This window comes from Trachemys scripta, chromosome 6 (genome assembly GCF_013100865.1).
Source record: "Trachemys scripta elegans isolate TJP31775 chromosome 6, CAS_Tse_1.0, whole genome shotgun sequence".
Classification (NCBI taxonomy): domain Eukaryota; kingdom Metazoa; phylum Chordata; order Testudines; family Emydidae; genus Trachemys; species Trachemys scripta.
In genome coordinates, this window is record NC_048303.1 from 58,238,267 (window position 1) to 58,254,781 (window position 16,515).

General features: G+C 41.2%; 1 protein-coding gene across 3 annotated transcripts in view; it reads right to left on the reverse strand.

Moving 5' to 3' along the window:
• Positions 1 to 13,154, reverse strand: part of LIX1 (limb and CNS expressed 1) — a 49,371-nt gene extending 36,217 nt beyond the window's left edge. For all 3 annotated transcript variants that reach the window (XM_034774381.1, XM_034774380.1, XM_034774379.1), the window contains exon 1: positions 12,867 to 13,154. In XM_034774381.1, the coding sequence (XP_034630272.1) occupies positions 12,867 to 12,948 (82 nt within the window). In that variant the 5' untranslated portion in view covers positions 12,949 to 13,154. The remainder of the gene's footprint in view (positions 1 to 12,866) is intronic.
• Between the last annotated feature and the right edge of the window lie 3,361 nt (positions 13,155 to 16,515).

Genomic DNA, 16,515 nt, shown 5'->3' on the forward strand with positions numbered 1-16,515 from the left:
GTGTATGGGGATGGAGCGGAAATCCTCCAGGGACATCTCCAGAAAGCTCTCCTGGTTGAAATGGGGTGATTTTATTAAGGGGACATTCAGAGGCGCCCGTTCCTGCTCTTCTGACCAGAAATGTTCCCCGCTGTTAACCACGCGGTGGGGGGGAGAGGTGAAGTGATCATCCCAGAGAATCGTGTGTGTGAGTGTGTGTGTGTGGGGGTGGTTTACTTGTGTTTGTGCCGCATGTTAACCGGGAAACCGCAGCCCCCTCCTTTTACATTGAAACCCCATTTTAAATGGACAGCCCAATTCATCCTTGATATGGGAAATGCGCTGCTGTTTGCAACCTTTCCCGCATGTTAAGAAGGTTAAAAAAGCCAAAACACTGTGGCCAACCATGGCTGCCTGCAAGCCGAAATATGCGACCTTGTAATGAAAGAGTGTACCCATTGTTCTCTAAAATGTGTCTTTTTTAACCACCTCTCCCTTCTCCTCCACCAGCTGCAAATGTTTCTCCTTCGCAGAGGCTCGTGAACATTAGAAAGAGAAAACGTAGGACGAGGGATGATATGTTCACGGAGCTGCAGATGTCCTCCCACGCTGATAGAGCACAGCAGAATGCGTGGAGGCAGTCAATGTCGGAGATGAGAAAAGCCCAATATGAACGAGAGGAGAGGTGGCGGGCTGAATCGCGGGATGAACAGAGCAAGTGGCAGGCTGAAGACGATAGGTGGCGTCAGCTTGCAGACAGACGGCAAGAGGCAATGCTCCGTCTGCTGGAGCATCAAACTGATATGCTCGAGCGTATGGTTGAGTTGCAGGAAAGGCAGCAGGAGCAGAGACCGCCGCTACAGCCCCTGTGTAACCAACAGCCCTCTTCCCGAAGTTCCATAGCCTCCTCACCAAGACGCCCAAGAACACGGTGGGGGGGCCTCCGTCCACCCAGTCACTCCACCCCAGATGATCGCCCAAGCATCAGAAGGCTGGCCTTCAATAAGAGTTAAAGTTTTAAAATGCAGTGTGTCCTTTTCCATCCCTCCTCCCCCACCCATCCCAGGCTACCTTGGCAATTATCCTCCTACCTCTGTAAGGAACTAATAAAGAATGCATGAATGTGAAAAAACAATGACTTTATTGCCTCTGCAAGCGGGAGGGGAGGGTGGGGTGGGGTGGTTGGTTTACAGGGAAGTAGAGTGAACTGGGTCGGGGGGGGGTTGGAGGGTTCATCAAGGAGAAACAAACAGAAGTTTCACACAGTAGCCTGGCCAGTCACAAAACTCGTTTTCAAAGCTTCTCTGATGCGCACCGCGCCCTGCTGTGCTCCTCTAACCGCCCTGGTGTCTGGCTGCGCGTAATCAGCGGCCAGGCGAGTTGCCTCAACCTCCCACCCCGCCATAAATGTCTCCCCCTTACTCTCACAGATATTGTGGAGCGCACAGCAAGCAGCAATAACAATGGGGATATTCTTTTCGCTGAGGTCTGAGCGAGTCAGTAAGCTGCGCCAGCGCGCTTTTAAACGTCCAAATGCACATTCCACCACCATTCGGCACTTGCTTAGCCTGTAGTTGAACAGGTCCTGACTCCTGTCCAGGCTGCCTGTGTACGGCTTCATGAGCCATGGCATTAAGGGGTAGGCTGGGTCCCCAAGGATCACGATAGGCATTTCAACATCCCCAACGGTCACTTTCTGGTCCGGGAAGAAAGTCCCTTCCTCCAGCTTTCGAAACAGAGCAGAGTTCCTGAAGACGCGAGCATCATGTACCTTTCCCGGCCATCCCACGTTGATGTTGGTGAAACGTCCCTTGTGATCCACCAGGGCTTGCAGCAGCATTGAAAAGTACCCCTTGCGGTTTATGTAGTCGGTGGCTTGGTGCTCCGGTGACAAGATAGGGATATGGGTTTCGTCTATGGCCCCGCCACAGTTTGGGAATCCCATTTCAGCAAAACCATCCACTATTGACTGCACGTTGCCCAGAGTCACTACCCTTGCTATCACCAGGTCTTTCATTGCCCTGGCAAATTGGATCACAGCAGCCCCCACCGTAGATTTGCCCACTCCAAATTGATTCCCGACTGACCGGTAGCTGTCTGGCGTTGCAAGCTTCCACAGGGCTATCGCCACTCACTTCTCAACTGTGAGGGCTGCTCTCATCTTGGTATCCTGGCGTTTCAGGGCAGGGGAAAGCAAGTCACAAAGTTCCATGAAAGTGCCCTTACGCATGCGAAAGTTTCGCAGCCACTGGGAATCGTCCCATACCTGCAGCACGATGCGGTCCCACCAGTCTGTGCTTGTTTCCCGGGCCCAGAATCGGCGTTCCACGGCATGAACCTGCCCCAGTGACACCATGATTTCCACATTGCTGGGGCCTGTGCCTTGTGAGAGGTCTATGTCCATGTCAATTTCCTCATCACTCTCGTCGCCGCGCTGCAATCGCCTCCTCGCCTGGTCCGGGTTTCGCCTTGGCATGTCCTGGCTCTGCATATACTCCAGGACAATGCGCGTGGTGTTCATAGTGCTCATAATTGCCGCGGTGATCTGAGCGGGCTCCATGATCCCAGTGCTAGCTATGGCGCCTGGTCTGAAAAAAGGCGCGAAAGTAGTATCTGATGGACCAGGAGAAGGAGGGAGGGCGGGAGGGAGCGAGGGCCGAGTGATGACATGGCGTACAGGTACAGGAACAGGGAGAAACACAAACAACTGTCACACAAAGAATGGTCCCCCCCAAAGATTAAACTGAAAACCGTGGGCTTAGCAGGCCATTGATTTCACGGAGGAAGGGGAAGCAAATGAATACAGAACAAATCTATTTTTTATATCTTAAGCTGGCAGCCGACGGTGCAGCATGAGGGATAGCCTCTCCAGTATGATGACGATGGGTACCAATCATAATATACCATCATCTGCCAAAAGGCAAGGGGCTGCTGCTGTGTAGCAATGCAGCCCCACGTCTGCCAGCCCCACGTCCGCCAGCACCCAGCATCGCCCTCGGCCTCTTCTGGGTGCTTAGCAGACAATACCGGGCAATTGGCAGGAAATAGTATATTACGACTGGTAACCATCATCATCGAAACAGTAGTATGTCTGCCCAGGTGGCCATGATTGACAGCCATACCAGTACGACGATGATGGGTACCAGTCATAATATACCATCGCCTGGCAAGGGGCTGGTGCAATGCAGCCCTACGGCTGACAGCCCCACGGCTATCACTCATGCTACACCGTCTACCGCCAAAAGGCAGTTAGCAGCTGCTGCTGTGTAGCAATGCAGTCCCACGTCTGCTGGCACCCAGAGGACATATGGTGACGGTGAGCTCAGCTGAGCTGAGCGGGCTCCATGCTTGCCGTGGTATGTTGTCTGCACAGGTAACCCAGGTAAAAAGGCGCGAATCTATTGTCTGCCGTTGCTGTGACGAGGGGGGAGGGGCCTGACGACATGTACCCAGAACCGCCCGCGACACTGTTTTGCATCATCCGGGCATTGGGATCTCAACCCAGAATTCCAAGGGGCGGCGGAGACTGCGGGAACTGTGGGATAGCTACCCATAGTGCAATGCTTCGGAACTCGACGCTAGCCTTGTACTGTGGATGCGGTCCGCCGACTAGAGCACCTAGAGCATTTTATGTGTGGACACACACAATCGGCTGTATACAACCGATTTCAATAAAACCGGCTTCTATAAATTCGAACTAATTCCGTAGTGTAGACATACCCTTAGATTGGTTTAAAGCAGGCCTGTAGCAGTTTAGCTTGCATGAGTAAATTTATAGGCACAAAATAAACTGATATAGGGCAGTTTTAAAATCGATATTAGAGTCTATACTCACAACTTGCAATGGTTTAACTAAATCCATGTAAATTAAACCTGTGCAAATTCTGTGTGTAGACAATGTATTATGATCTCATATTCATACATATTTTAAAAACGTTATCACAAGTTATTCTAAACATATCCATTCCAAAAAGGGGGCATTTTTAAAAAAAATAAATTAAAGCAGGATGTAACTAGCAACCAGAGAGGTTTGAAAAAGTTCCTTTGCGTCTTATAGTAATCCCAGGAACACTGTAGAGATATTCAGGAACCGTTCTACCACTATCAGGTATGTAGGTGGCTATTTAATCCCTCTTGAAACAGGTACCATAGCAATATGCATACTTTATTCAGACCCTCTACATTCATTTCCATATAAGAAATTGCATTATTTATTTTTTTTAAACTTTCTGGGTGAAGTCTTGTCAAATCAACTGATATTTACCCATTTTTCTTCACACACGTTTTGCATGCTCCATAGGAATGCAGTGCAGCAGCAATCCAAATTTTCAACCATCCAGTAACCGTGTACAAATGAAAAAGCTAGATATTCTTTTTTTTTTTTTTAAATGTTGGAAGTGTTGAACACACTAAACTTAGCACTGGGATCTACATCTCATCTTGAATGAATGTCATTCACTTTAATTTGCTTTTTGTATTTTGAAAAAATAAATATAATATGGCCAAAGATGTTTAAACAATGACTAGAGTACCTATGTGCATTGGTGACTACTTTTCCTAACACTTTAATTACATGTGCTCTAAAATCTGTTATTCAGTATATTGTCACATCACTGAATCAGTTAAACAAAGATATAGGATGAAATCCTGACTCGATTGAAGTCAATGCCAAAACTCCCATCAACTTCAATGGGCCAGAATTTCACCCATGTATTCTACATATGCATTTTCCTCTCTCTTTTAATCTGTTACAAGCATGTAATACAAATATCTAAGTAATGTTAGGAATGTGACCACTATACAATATAAGGATTTCATGGATCTTTTATCCTTAATTTACCTCCATTCATGGGCATTATAAGGGTTTCAGACCAGTGCATGGTACTTGATGTGACGTAACTTCTAGTTACAAGGGAATAGAAAGAACATCTTTTTATTGTGCATTTCTGTGCTTTTGTTTGTTCCCATAATAGCCAAGGCTTTGTGGACTATATAGTAAACTGGACCTAACTAACTTCTGTGGTAAGAGTCCCCTGGCTTCTGGGACACGGATACTGAATTTTACAACAAACAGGAAAAGATGTGGCAGTGCCAAGTTAATAAAAAAATATTGAATACAAAAAATGACTAGCACAATCAATATTATCCGCATTATTTTAGAATTACATGTATTTTATGCTGTTCTGCAAATGTTCAGCTTTTGTACTAATAATGTGTAACCATCACAGAAGTTTTTGAGGGAGGGTGAAATAGCGGCTTTGACAGCTGAGCTAGGGCTTTTGACACACAGGGAGCAGTTGAGAATTTTGCCTTTGGAAAGTTGCTATCTCCTAGTGGGCAGGAGAAGAGATGACTTAAGATGTTGCTACAAATTTCAATTCCCCCATGTGGAGAACATGGGAGATACCTGAATTATTTGTGTGAATATTAGGTATGCCTCATCTTACTTGGTTCTTATTATGATGCTGGCTACATGCTCTCAAAGGGTTAACCGCAGCCAGAGCTCTCCACCTAGGAGGGCCAGAAAGCAGACAATGGCTCCAGATAAACTTTATTGTCTGGCCCTCAGAAAGAAGAGGGGCCAATTCCTTTGAAGTCTCATGTCTGCTGGGCTCTGGCTAGTATGGTCAACGGTAGGAGGGGGGAAGATTCTGGTGGGAAAGCTGGGACAAAGAGCTGGGATCCTAATAAAAACAGCCCCTGATAGCTAGGAGGAAAGACTGAGGACATATCTTCATTGCACAGTTAACTGGGGCTCTTACACAGGTGTCAGCCCAACTGTCACTCCCCACCATTCACACAGAAACTCTTTGACCCAAGACAGGAGGTGCTTTAAACCCAGGCTAGTTTACATGGCTGGGGGTATAGGTTAGAATCCAGGCTCCGATTTAACTCAGCCTGGAACCCACTCACTTTGCAGTGAGGATGCAGGCAAAAATCTCTCAAGTACCATTCCTCCAATGCCCTTCCCCCATTTCCCTCTGAAGAATGGACAAGTTTTCCTGCATGAATATCTCAGGACAAAACACTGAGGACACAGAATAAGGTGGGTAGGATTTTGTTGTGAGGTTGCTTGTAATCAGGAGAGGCTAACCTGCATAAAAAAAACCTGGGAGCCAGTCATAGGGGTTAACTACAACAACATATCCACAGACCATTAGGGATGCTCTTTGTCATCCCAACTCCTTGAAATGAGTACCTAGAAAACAAATGGGATCTAGATATTTTTGCAAGGAAAGACTGAGGAGTTAGATAAGATGCAGATAGATTGTTTAATGTTTTAAGATTTGTTTTTCTGAATGCCTTGGTTCTGAATAATCAATACTTTGCTGTATGAAACCAGCACAGTCACTGTAATTACCACTTGCCATATCTCATGAAGAGGAGTACATTGGGCAGGGGGCTGAATCCTGTAGGACCTTCTGAAACAGGCATGGTTGGTACCCAGTGTGGCTGCAGGCCTGTCAAAGTGAGGGGGAGACATGATTTCACCCTGTGAGAGCTCAAATGCAGCTGGCCTGGTAACTGTGACACCCTACCTAGGCAATCCTTGATAACAACCAACCACTTCACTGATCCCACCCCAAAAACTGCTACTGCATCCATCACTGATTGACCAGCAGTGAACCAGTTAACAATTTTGGCATTTTAATTGTCTATAGTTATTAGAGTTAATGCTGCTTTGAGATGAACAGGGCAGGCTATACCTCAGAGCTACAGTACCCGGGTGGTGACAGATTCAGGAGGACAACACTGCATTGGTTTACGATTGGAAGGCTTTCCTCAGAACCACAAGAGGCAAGGAATTTAATTTCTTTAAATGAAAGTTTAGATTCTGTTGCATATTCCATAATCATGGTACTAGCCTTGATGTTACTAAAGTTCAGTGTGGGCTTTGTATTTAGTTATGGATGGTTTGGGGCTGAGGAAAATGGCTGCTCTCCCTGCTACCTCCACTAGCATAAATGCATGGGATTTCCTTGTAACTCTGATTTTAAAATGACTAATTTCTGCCAGGTGTTCAGAAATATTATTTTATGTCTCCGGGTTGGGTAATTGCCATGATTGGAATGAGGATGCATACTCTATGCAAGGTATTGCTACCCACTCCATTACTTGGGGGGAGGGGAAACACATTTTCCTTGTTTTTCTGGAAGGAAGCATATGGGACATTCTAGAGACCACAAGTCAAATTCAACATTGGCATAAGCAGGAACATAATTTAATGAAAATTAATTACTTCAGAGGATTTGTGTCCACTTATGCCAGCAGTGCATTTGGTTCCATATTTCTAGGACTAATATTAAAGCATGGTTACAGTTACCCTACCCGAGGTGAACAAACATATAGAGGATTGGCAGTAAACAGGACAGTAGACAACACATATAGATGGGAATATTATTTGAGAAGGAAAACCCTGAGACTAATGGAGCTATTCAGAACAGAAGTCATACAGTCTTACCAGTAGAGTGAAATGGAGTCATAACCCTGACAACATTTCAACGTCAAAAGAAAGCAGGATACAAAGAACACACAGGATAATCATCTACGTTGTCATTTTTAAACTTAAAAGGATTTCTGGAAAAGGGTTGTTTTAACTAACTTGACAGACTATCATTAAATGAACACTCAAATGCAGAGAACAATAATAAAGCTTTTGGAGTTAAAAAAGCTAAGTATTAAAGAAGATTCTTTAGTGAAAGGCTACTAAAGTTGTCTTACATTTCTTAAATCAATCTGTGGCACATAATCAGGGAAACCATATCATTTAAACAAAGATCATAAGTTATAAGTGCACCCTCCTGCAGCTGTATCCTATTATGGACTGTAACTTAACACATGCATCTTGGAAAAGTTGTTAAAATTGAGTTCAGACTAACAAACCTATATTGTTTAAATATGTGGAGAAAAGGGGCAGAAATTTAGGTGGGAACCATCAGGTTCTATAGGAGTTTTGGTATTTCATGTTCATATTTTTTTCATCAGTTGAGAGTATATTTTAAAGGAATAAATGTATATGTACACATATACACAGATCTCTGCTGCAGACATGGGCATAATAATCACAAACTAGGATTTTCGCTAAAAATGCTATAATGGTTTGCAGATTTATATGCTAGTACATTAATAGTGATGCCATTAAGCTGCATTTATCCCCTTGCTAAATTTCTACAGGACATAATATACTTCAAACGTAAGTGAAGACAAAAATTCCCACTAAAACAAGACTAACTGGTAACGAACAAGATGTTACTGTTTATGTGCATATTGGAGCTCCAAAAGTATTAGAGTAATGTACAAATACAAGGGGCCAGAACCTGATTTTAGGATAGCCCCTGTGCACTACTCAGGCAGCTAAAACTTCTTTGGTGGGAGGGAAACCCCTGGTGGCATAGAGCCAGCATAGCCTCTAGTGTAGAAGTGCAGGTTGGTGGCATGTTGGAGTGAAGGGGAGGTGGCTGGAGTGCTGCTTCACTCTGGGAAGATGGATCACCAGTTCACAAAAGTTAGAGCAGTTTTGAGGATGCTCTAACTTGCACTGGAGACTGACATAGACTCTGGTTTCTCCCTGTCATGGTCCAGAATTTAGGGGGCATAAGTGTGGCATAAAGCCATCTTTGCCTCTGTTGGGTTCTTTGCTGAAACCCAAGGACTGGGGCCAAAGTTTCTTGAGGATTTTGATTATGAGGTCTTGGAACTGGGACCATCCTTCGTAAGTATTTGTAAAGTATCCAGCACACAGTAGGCATTACTGTCAATAAATAATAATCCTGGGGGCTTATAGTCTAAATAATGGTGTCTTATTGCCACTCCTTTGGAAAGACTGGTTCATGGCTCCACAGCTCATGAGTGATTTGATAATCCCAAATTTAGGGCAATAAAAAAATTGATAGCATCAGTGTTATAAACGTAGATCCACGGTATAACTGTATATATCATGCACTTTTGAAGGCCTTGCCTGCACTCTGTCCACTAATCTATTTTTGCTGGGATGACTATTACTTACATTCCAAACCTTCTAGCAGCTTCAAACAGACACCATTTATATAAATAAAACTGCCAGAGAAATATTTACCAAGATCGTAGAGAGCCTGATCCAAAGTATTGGGGTAGGAGTCTTTCCATTGACTTCAGTGGGTTTTGGATCAGGTTTATTCTTTTTCCCTTCTCTTGAAAAACAAAATGACACCCATTTCTAAGGAAACCAACCTTGTAGGATATAGGTGCCACTGCCAAGAATGTGATTCTGAGAAACAGACTGACCTTTACCTTCACAAAAACTAAAAATATTTCTAAAAAAGTAAACGTGTTTCCATACTGACAATTTTTAAATTCTGCATTCCAGGATGATAACTTTTGGAACACTTTGTAGTGCTTTACAGCAAAGCTGTAGTGAGGGAAAAGCCAATAGTCCATTACTTAAGTTTAGGCTTGACAGAATTCAATTTTTTAAACAAAATTTCTACTGATTGTATTTTTTCATCTATTTAAATTTTCACAGTTGTGTGAAGTTATGGGGGTGGGGGGGGGGGAGAGTCAGACAAAGGGCAGACAATTATTTTAAGAAAGTAGATAACCTTTCACTTTTCTCCATCTCTACAACTGTGAAAACAAAATTTCAATATTACATATCAAAATATACAAATTACATATACTTAAATCGAATTCTATTCAGTTCTTAAACAGCATTTTTCTTACCTTGTTTATCTGTAAATGTAGATTGATGGAAATATTGTTTAATTGGTTTGTGTATATCTATGGTGAAACTGACATTTACCAACAAAAATCTAATCCTTCCAAGCCTACTCAAATTGTAAACTCTATGGGGAAGGATCCATCTTTTTGTTTTATAGTTGTACACCACCTAGCACAATGGGGTTCTGATCTATAGTGGGGACTCTAAGGTACTACCACAATAAATGTAATAGCAATGTTGGAAAGGTATTCTACAGCAAGTGATGATGCAGGGAAAGTTCTGCTCAGTTCTGCTGGATCATGCTCAATGCGAATGGAATCTCATGGGAATTTAGCTGCTAAAATCTCAGAAGTCTTTATAGAGCATGTGTGAACTGAGATTTTTTTTTCCCCAAAAGGCTTTTAACTTGTCCAAATTTGGGCAGATTTTCATACTACCACAAAAAGCATAGCCCAGACACAAGGGCCAATTCCTTGGAAAATCTCAAGTCTTTAATGGAAAGTATGGGGGTGCTGGAGTTTTCAAACAAAGAAAAAAATCACTATAATTTTTTACCATGGGCAAAATGTGTATTTTCCTAGCCTTGTTATCAGAAATTGCTGACCCATTTTAGCTGACATTTTCCAACAAAATTCATGCTGAGACAGATACATGGGATAGAAAAAATTCAGTCTGAATGGTTAAAGTTTGGCAAAGTTATAAGGTACTGAAAACAGGGTCTTAAAATAGGAAGTGTCAGGTAATCTTAACAAATATTTCAGTTATACTCAGCGATGTTACTTTTGCCCAGTCAGGTAAAGGAAAACCATCTTTTTCTTAATGCATTGTGACAAGTAGTAAAGCACTATTATAGCTGACAGATATGATTTCATTACTGGATTATTTCTGGTAATATTTGAAGCCTGTACACCTTGAATGCTTGTAAAAGCTGTAGAAATAATAATACACACAGGCATGCTCATAATAATATCCTGTTCTATAATATAATTTCTACCCACATCACATTTAAATCCTACTGACAATACTGCTCCCAGTACAAGGACTGGTGGTTTAGGACAATACTAACCTCTTCATGACAATGCCATTAACTACAGTATCATTTTGGCTTTAATCTCCTGCTAACTTCAATGGCATCAGGTTTATGCAGTCGTTTGGACCTTTTAGAATACAGTGCTGTATACCTTCTGGCTTCAGTGGGAGCACATAGCAGGATTAGGCATAAGATGGACAGTTTCTATATTAGAATTCTTTAAAATGAGTGCTTCCTGGTGTGGCTCAAAAAGCCCTTATGAAAGTGACATTCCAACCTATCTATAATTTGGCATCTGCTTTTTCTCTTTTACTTTATCCATCTCTAGATCTGTGGGTGGTCACGGTATCATTGTCTGGGCAGCTGGTACATACATTTTCAATCAAAATCTTGTCAGTTGATCTTTATGAACTGGTTACCAAAGGAAACTCAAAAAGGGGAATGCCTTTCCTCCCTCTATTGATATCAAATTCTTTGCTCCTGCAATGTCTGCTCTCCCTGGCTCTTAGAGCAAGGTCTCAGGACAGCAGCACTACATGAGTCTACCACAGCAACACAAAGTTCTCCTGCTGGGTGGCCTCCATATTTGTGTATGGAGCTGTCTAGGTCTCTTACTTCAGGGTCAGATTCTGATACTTTACTCACTGAGTAGCACCTTTCTACAAGAGTGATCCTATTAATTTCAGGAAGACTACTTATACAGTGAAGTATTTTTCAATGCAAGTAAGGGTATTGGAATCTGGCCATTAGAAAATAGTTAATATACAGTATACAGACATTTCCTCTAGTTCCTTTACAAGTTGCGCACTTAAGTAGTTTCTCCCATACCATGTTTGAAAGAAATAACAATAAGCTATTAATGTAGCTGCTGACAAATGAATGAAGCTGAGATTCAATAAGTACCTTCCACACTGTGCTTGAGGGTTTAAAATAGATTACAGTTAGATATGTATCTGAAGAAAGTGTTCCCAAACAGAGTCAAATGCTATGTTAGCAGTATCTTTTTACAGCACATAACAGAGCAATTTAGATTAAAATTACACCTGCAAGCACCATAATATCACAATCAGAAACCAATGGTATAAACTAAAAACTGCCATTAGGGAGACAAACTAAGTGATCCCATTCATCATGGAGGAAACTGCAAAATAATGGAATCTAAAGTAATGTTTTGCTGAATTTGCTCATGGATAATGTTTCTTATTAATTCCTGTTTCTCCAGGCACTGATATATGAATCTAGGTAAGAAACAACGGGAAAGATTCAGATACCCTTACTCATGTAGAATAGCACCTCATTCCCTGAATAAGCCTACTGAAATCACGAATAAGGGAATCAGAATCTGGCTCGGTAGAATAGAGAGCTAAATTCAACTGCATATATTTCAACTGAGTTACCAAGAGATGAATGAGTTCAATATACAGCAGTTAATCATATTAGCTTCAGAAACAAAGTTGCATGAGGTAGTTTAATGCTGAAATAAAGACTTTTATATAGCAATTGCCTAATATGATTTGAAAGGAAAATTGGACAGTTTGACAGATTTGCTGTCACACAAAATACCACAAAGAAAGTAGGTAGTTAGTTTGTTCAGAAGTCTTAGAGGGAAAAAAAAAGTTACAGTCTCTTTGCAGGACAACATGCTGTGGTTTAAACAGCAACATACTGTACTGCTTTACATCTGTTCCAATAGAAGTGCTCGGAGTTGAGAGTTCAGCATTTAGAAAATTTTACAGGAAACATTTTAACTATATATGTATGAATGAAATACTTGGTCTAATATAATAAACTAATTGTTAGAAAGAGTAAATATTTATTATAGAATTACACCATCATTTTCGGAAATTTCCAAAATAGTGGATTTCACCACAGGACCCAAAAACTTTTGTTGAATTTAAACAAATTATCCCTTACAAAGAAGTGTTTTGAAAGAACATGAGTCTTTTAGAATATACACTTGAAATGTATTAAGTCAATTATCACCAAAAAAAAAGCAGAAGATAGTATAACTTCAGTTTAAATTAACATCATCTATGTCCCATAAAATCAGACTATTTGCTTAATATACTGTGCTCCACGGTATCTTAATAATAAAATACTTAAATTTGACAATAATAAAACTATTGTTTGAGAAGTCAAGAAACTTTCTTTGGTACTTACAGTCTTTAAATACAAGGGCAGGGTCTCTATGAGGCAGTACTTGGGCAATTAAATATTGCAGAGACTCCAAGGTTCTGTCCATCCTGGTTCTGCTTTTCCAGAGTGTACCCACAAAGTGTCCTCATGCCTGAATTATTCCAGTCCTGTACTGACTTTGTGCAGTTCATTGATGCTCTGGATTACTAAAGAATCTCTTTTAACATCTGCCAATCAGACATTGCCCAGAATCAAAAGATCCTTCCGGGGGTCCTCCTCCCTGGCTCACTTATCTTTGTTATATGCTGAGCTAATTAGCTGTAAAGGCAGTCTGACAGGCTCATTCCTACTGCTTCCTTCTGTTAAACACACCCACCTACAGGCTAGCTGGAGAAGCTAATCATGTGAAAGACATTTCTCTTTCATCCAGACATTGACTGAATGTGCTGAAACAGACATAGTTTTGGTTTCCCTGAATTAGTAAAAGTTTTTTTCCCCCTGTACTCTTGGAATGTTAGGACGAGACTGAGAATTCATAAGGTTCTCATTAGACAACCCAGCTAAAGTTCTGTAGAACTCTCCAGAGAAATATTAGCAATGAAATAACCCCATGTGGTAAGAGCCGCATTCACTTTAAGAATAAAAATCGTATAGATTCTTCTACGTTAGTAGGCCAAACTGCAGGCGGAAAAAAATTAATTGAGTTAGGCAGAAAAATTAAACTACTTATGATGAGTTTTGTTGAACATGCAATTTGACTTGATTGATGTTTTGTTGAAGTATCTCCCAATTAATCTACATGGATACAGGTGTTAGGGAGTAACAATTTGCCTTGACAAGAACGTTTATGGTAATGCCCCTCTACACTGCCTTTTTTTTTTTAAATACTAAGAAAAAAATTGAGAACTTGACAAGTATATGGGTGCATAAGAAAATTAATCTCAAAATTACACTATATAAATCTGATACGAACTCCCAAGTATTGTAGATTAAAATGTGAATACATCAAACTACATTTACATATTTATCTGGGACAAAGTATAGCATCTATGAAAACAAACCCTTAAAGCAAGGAGAAAGTAGCCATCTTGTCAATAAGGATAGCCCCTTCTCTATTCTTCTTATAGTCCCAAAGCAATTCATTTTCTTGGTGGTAAGAGCCACACTTCTTGGTAGATATCATTATAAAACATTTCTACGTCTAATTACTTGGAAGTTTTAGGCACATATTGAATTGAAAGTTAAGTATTCACTCTATAAAAAAAACCTTTTTGTTTGCTGTGCATTGATTTTCAAGAGGCTTGATTGGTTACAAGGTTAAACTTACCTTAAGTGCAGTCATTTAAACCAATATGATAAAATCAAGACACTCATTGCTCCTAAATATGTGAATTTAAGACTGTCAAGAACGTTATTGACTTAACCTTTACGTTTCCCAAAGCTCACTCTAAATAAAGTAAACTTTGTTTGAATGACCACATATGAAATATAAACTGAGCACTGCAAAGTTCAGTCTTGTGTAAACTTTGTTATGACCTTTGATGACTTCAGATATTTCAGGAATTCTGCTGCTGACAAAAGAGAGGTTTAATAAATAACTATTAAGCTCTAACTTTGAGGTTCAGTTCTTCCCTCACTAACTCCAGTTTCTGAAGAGAGATGTGTCTATCCAAGTACACTAGCAGAATAAGTAAAAAGGATTGCTTATGGCCATCAATCAGTATTTCAAAGACTTAATGGAACATTTTGAAAAACAAACTGCATAGATTTCCATAATCCCTTTTGTTCTGACAGAAAGCTGAACCAATCTGAACAACCTTTGCATAGTAATTGGTTCCAAAAATAAACAGAACCATTTGAAAAATTTCACTGTCAATGTCCACACATCAAAATAATCTTGTTCTCTAACAGAAAAAGATTAAATTAGAAAACAAGTAGGACTCATCCTAGTCAAACTGGACTATAATTTTTTTTTTTGAGATTTTATCTCTCAGGATGAATGTGATGACATCACAAGTTTTCTTAAAGACAAACGTGAGAGAGTCTAGATATTCAAAGATAAGATTACATGTAACACCCCTGTAAATGTTAAAGTATGGCAATACACAATTAAGGTCACCTAAACAACCTTAACTCTGCTCCAATATTGGACCACAGCAATATCAAGAGACAATTCTCAAACACACACCTTTATCACATCAATAACCTGAAAATCCAGTTAAAATCATGGATTTCCTTACTTTTGTAGAGAGACTAATAAAATACGGTGGACTGTAAGCTGAAGTGCACGTGTCTGTTACATCTCTTCAGTAAACTGCTACTGCTTTGTTTAAGACCATATTCTGCTGCTGGTAGATACAAGCGGTTACAACTTTTCACCAAGTGACCCCACTGCAAATAGGATTTCGAAAGTGAAAGTGGTCATGCTGTGAGACTTCATAGAATCACTATCAGTATTGCTACACTGCAATTAAACATCCACAGCTGGCTGTGTCAGCTAACTCAGGCTAATGGGGCTTTCGGCTCCAGGGTAGTTAAATTGTGGGGATGTTTGGGCTTGGGCTGAAGCCCAGGCTCTGGGATCCTGCAAGGGCAGAGGGACCCAGAGGCTGGGATCCAGCCTAAGTCTGAATGTCTACACAGCAATTTAAAACTTCCACAGCCTGACCCTGCGAGCCTAAGTCAGCTGATCTGGGCCAGCAGCAGCTGAGCCATGAGTCTTTTATTGAAGGGTAGACGTACCCTATATCTGAGGATATAACTCTCTGATGGGCCAAAATCCAAATGGTAGTTTGTGTACCAGAAGCACAGGGTACAGGTGTATACGTACGTATCAGACGTGCTTAAAAAAAAAAACAATGTCCAGTCTAGAGTTTCTTGATTCTGCAGGTGAACTATGCAAGTACAAGAGATTTTGGCATTTTGGCACCTGAGGCGGGGAGCTCAAATGATGCCCACATGCCCCCTCGCTTGGGCCAAAACTTTGAAAGGTGTCAATTCTGCCTTCTTCCTGTTCTATTCCTCTCATGCTCTGCTACCTACCCCAATAAAGGAGAACTAACTACTTAAAATGCCTCGCTCAAAAATTTTATGTAACACTTAACTTTCAAATGCCTGAACAGCAAATGTAACTTTTCTTGTCTGCATAGTAAACATTTTTATCTGTTTGAATAATCAAAGTGGCGCTTTCCGTGCCCTTCTTGGTTGCAAAGATTTGAACTGCTTCCTGCTGAAGGTCCACAGTCTGGGCCAGCTCATGCTCTATTGAGATGGTTGCAAGGCCAACCAGCCTCTCCTGTGTCATTGTGGAGCGTAGATGTGTTTTTATTAACTTCAGCTGCGTTCTCCACTGGCAACTGTTCTAGGAAGTGTTAGAAGTATGCGCAGAGCAACAAAAGCATTTGGAAAGAGGGTCGTCATCTTATTTGTGCAGATATATTGCAGAACAGCCTTTGGAATTGATCCTGCTGAAATGTATCTTGAAAGAGCTTTCAGTTCATCACCTAAATCACTCACATCAATATCGCACGTCATTGTGTGTCAACACTGTCTATAGTGCCCTGCATTGCTGGTGTAGGTCTTCTTCAGGTATAAGTGAGGAGTTTTGGAATATCATACAACATCCCAAATATACTGCTGTGTTCCTTGAGCTGCATGAAACGTTCTTCAACTG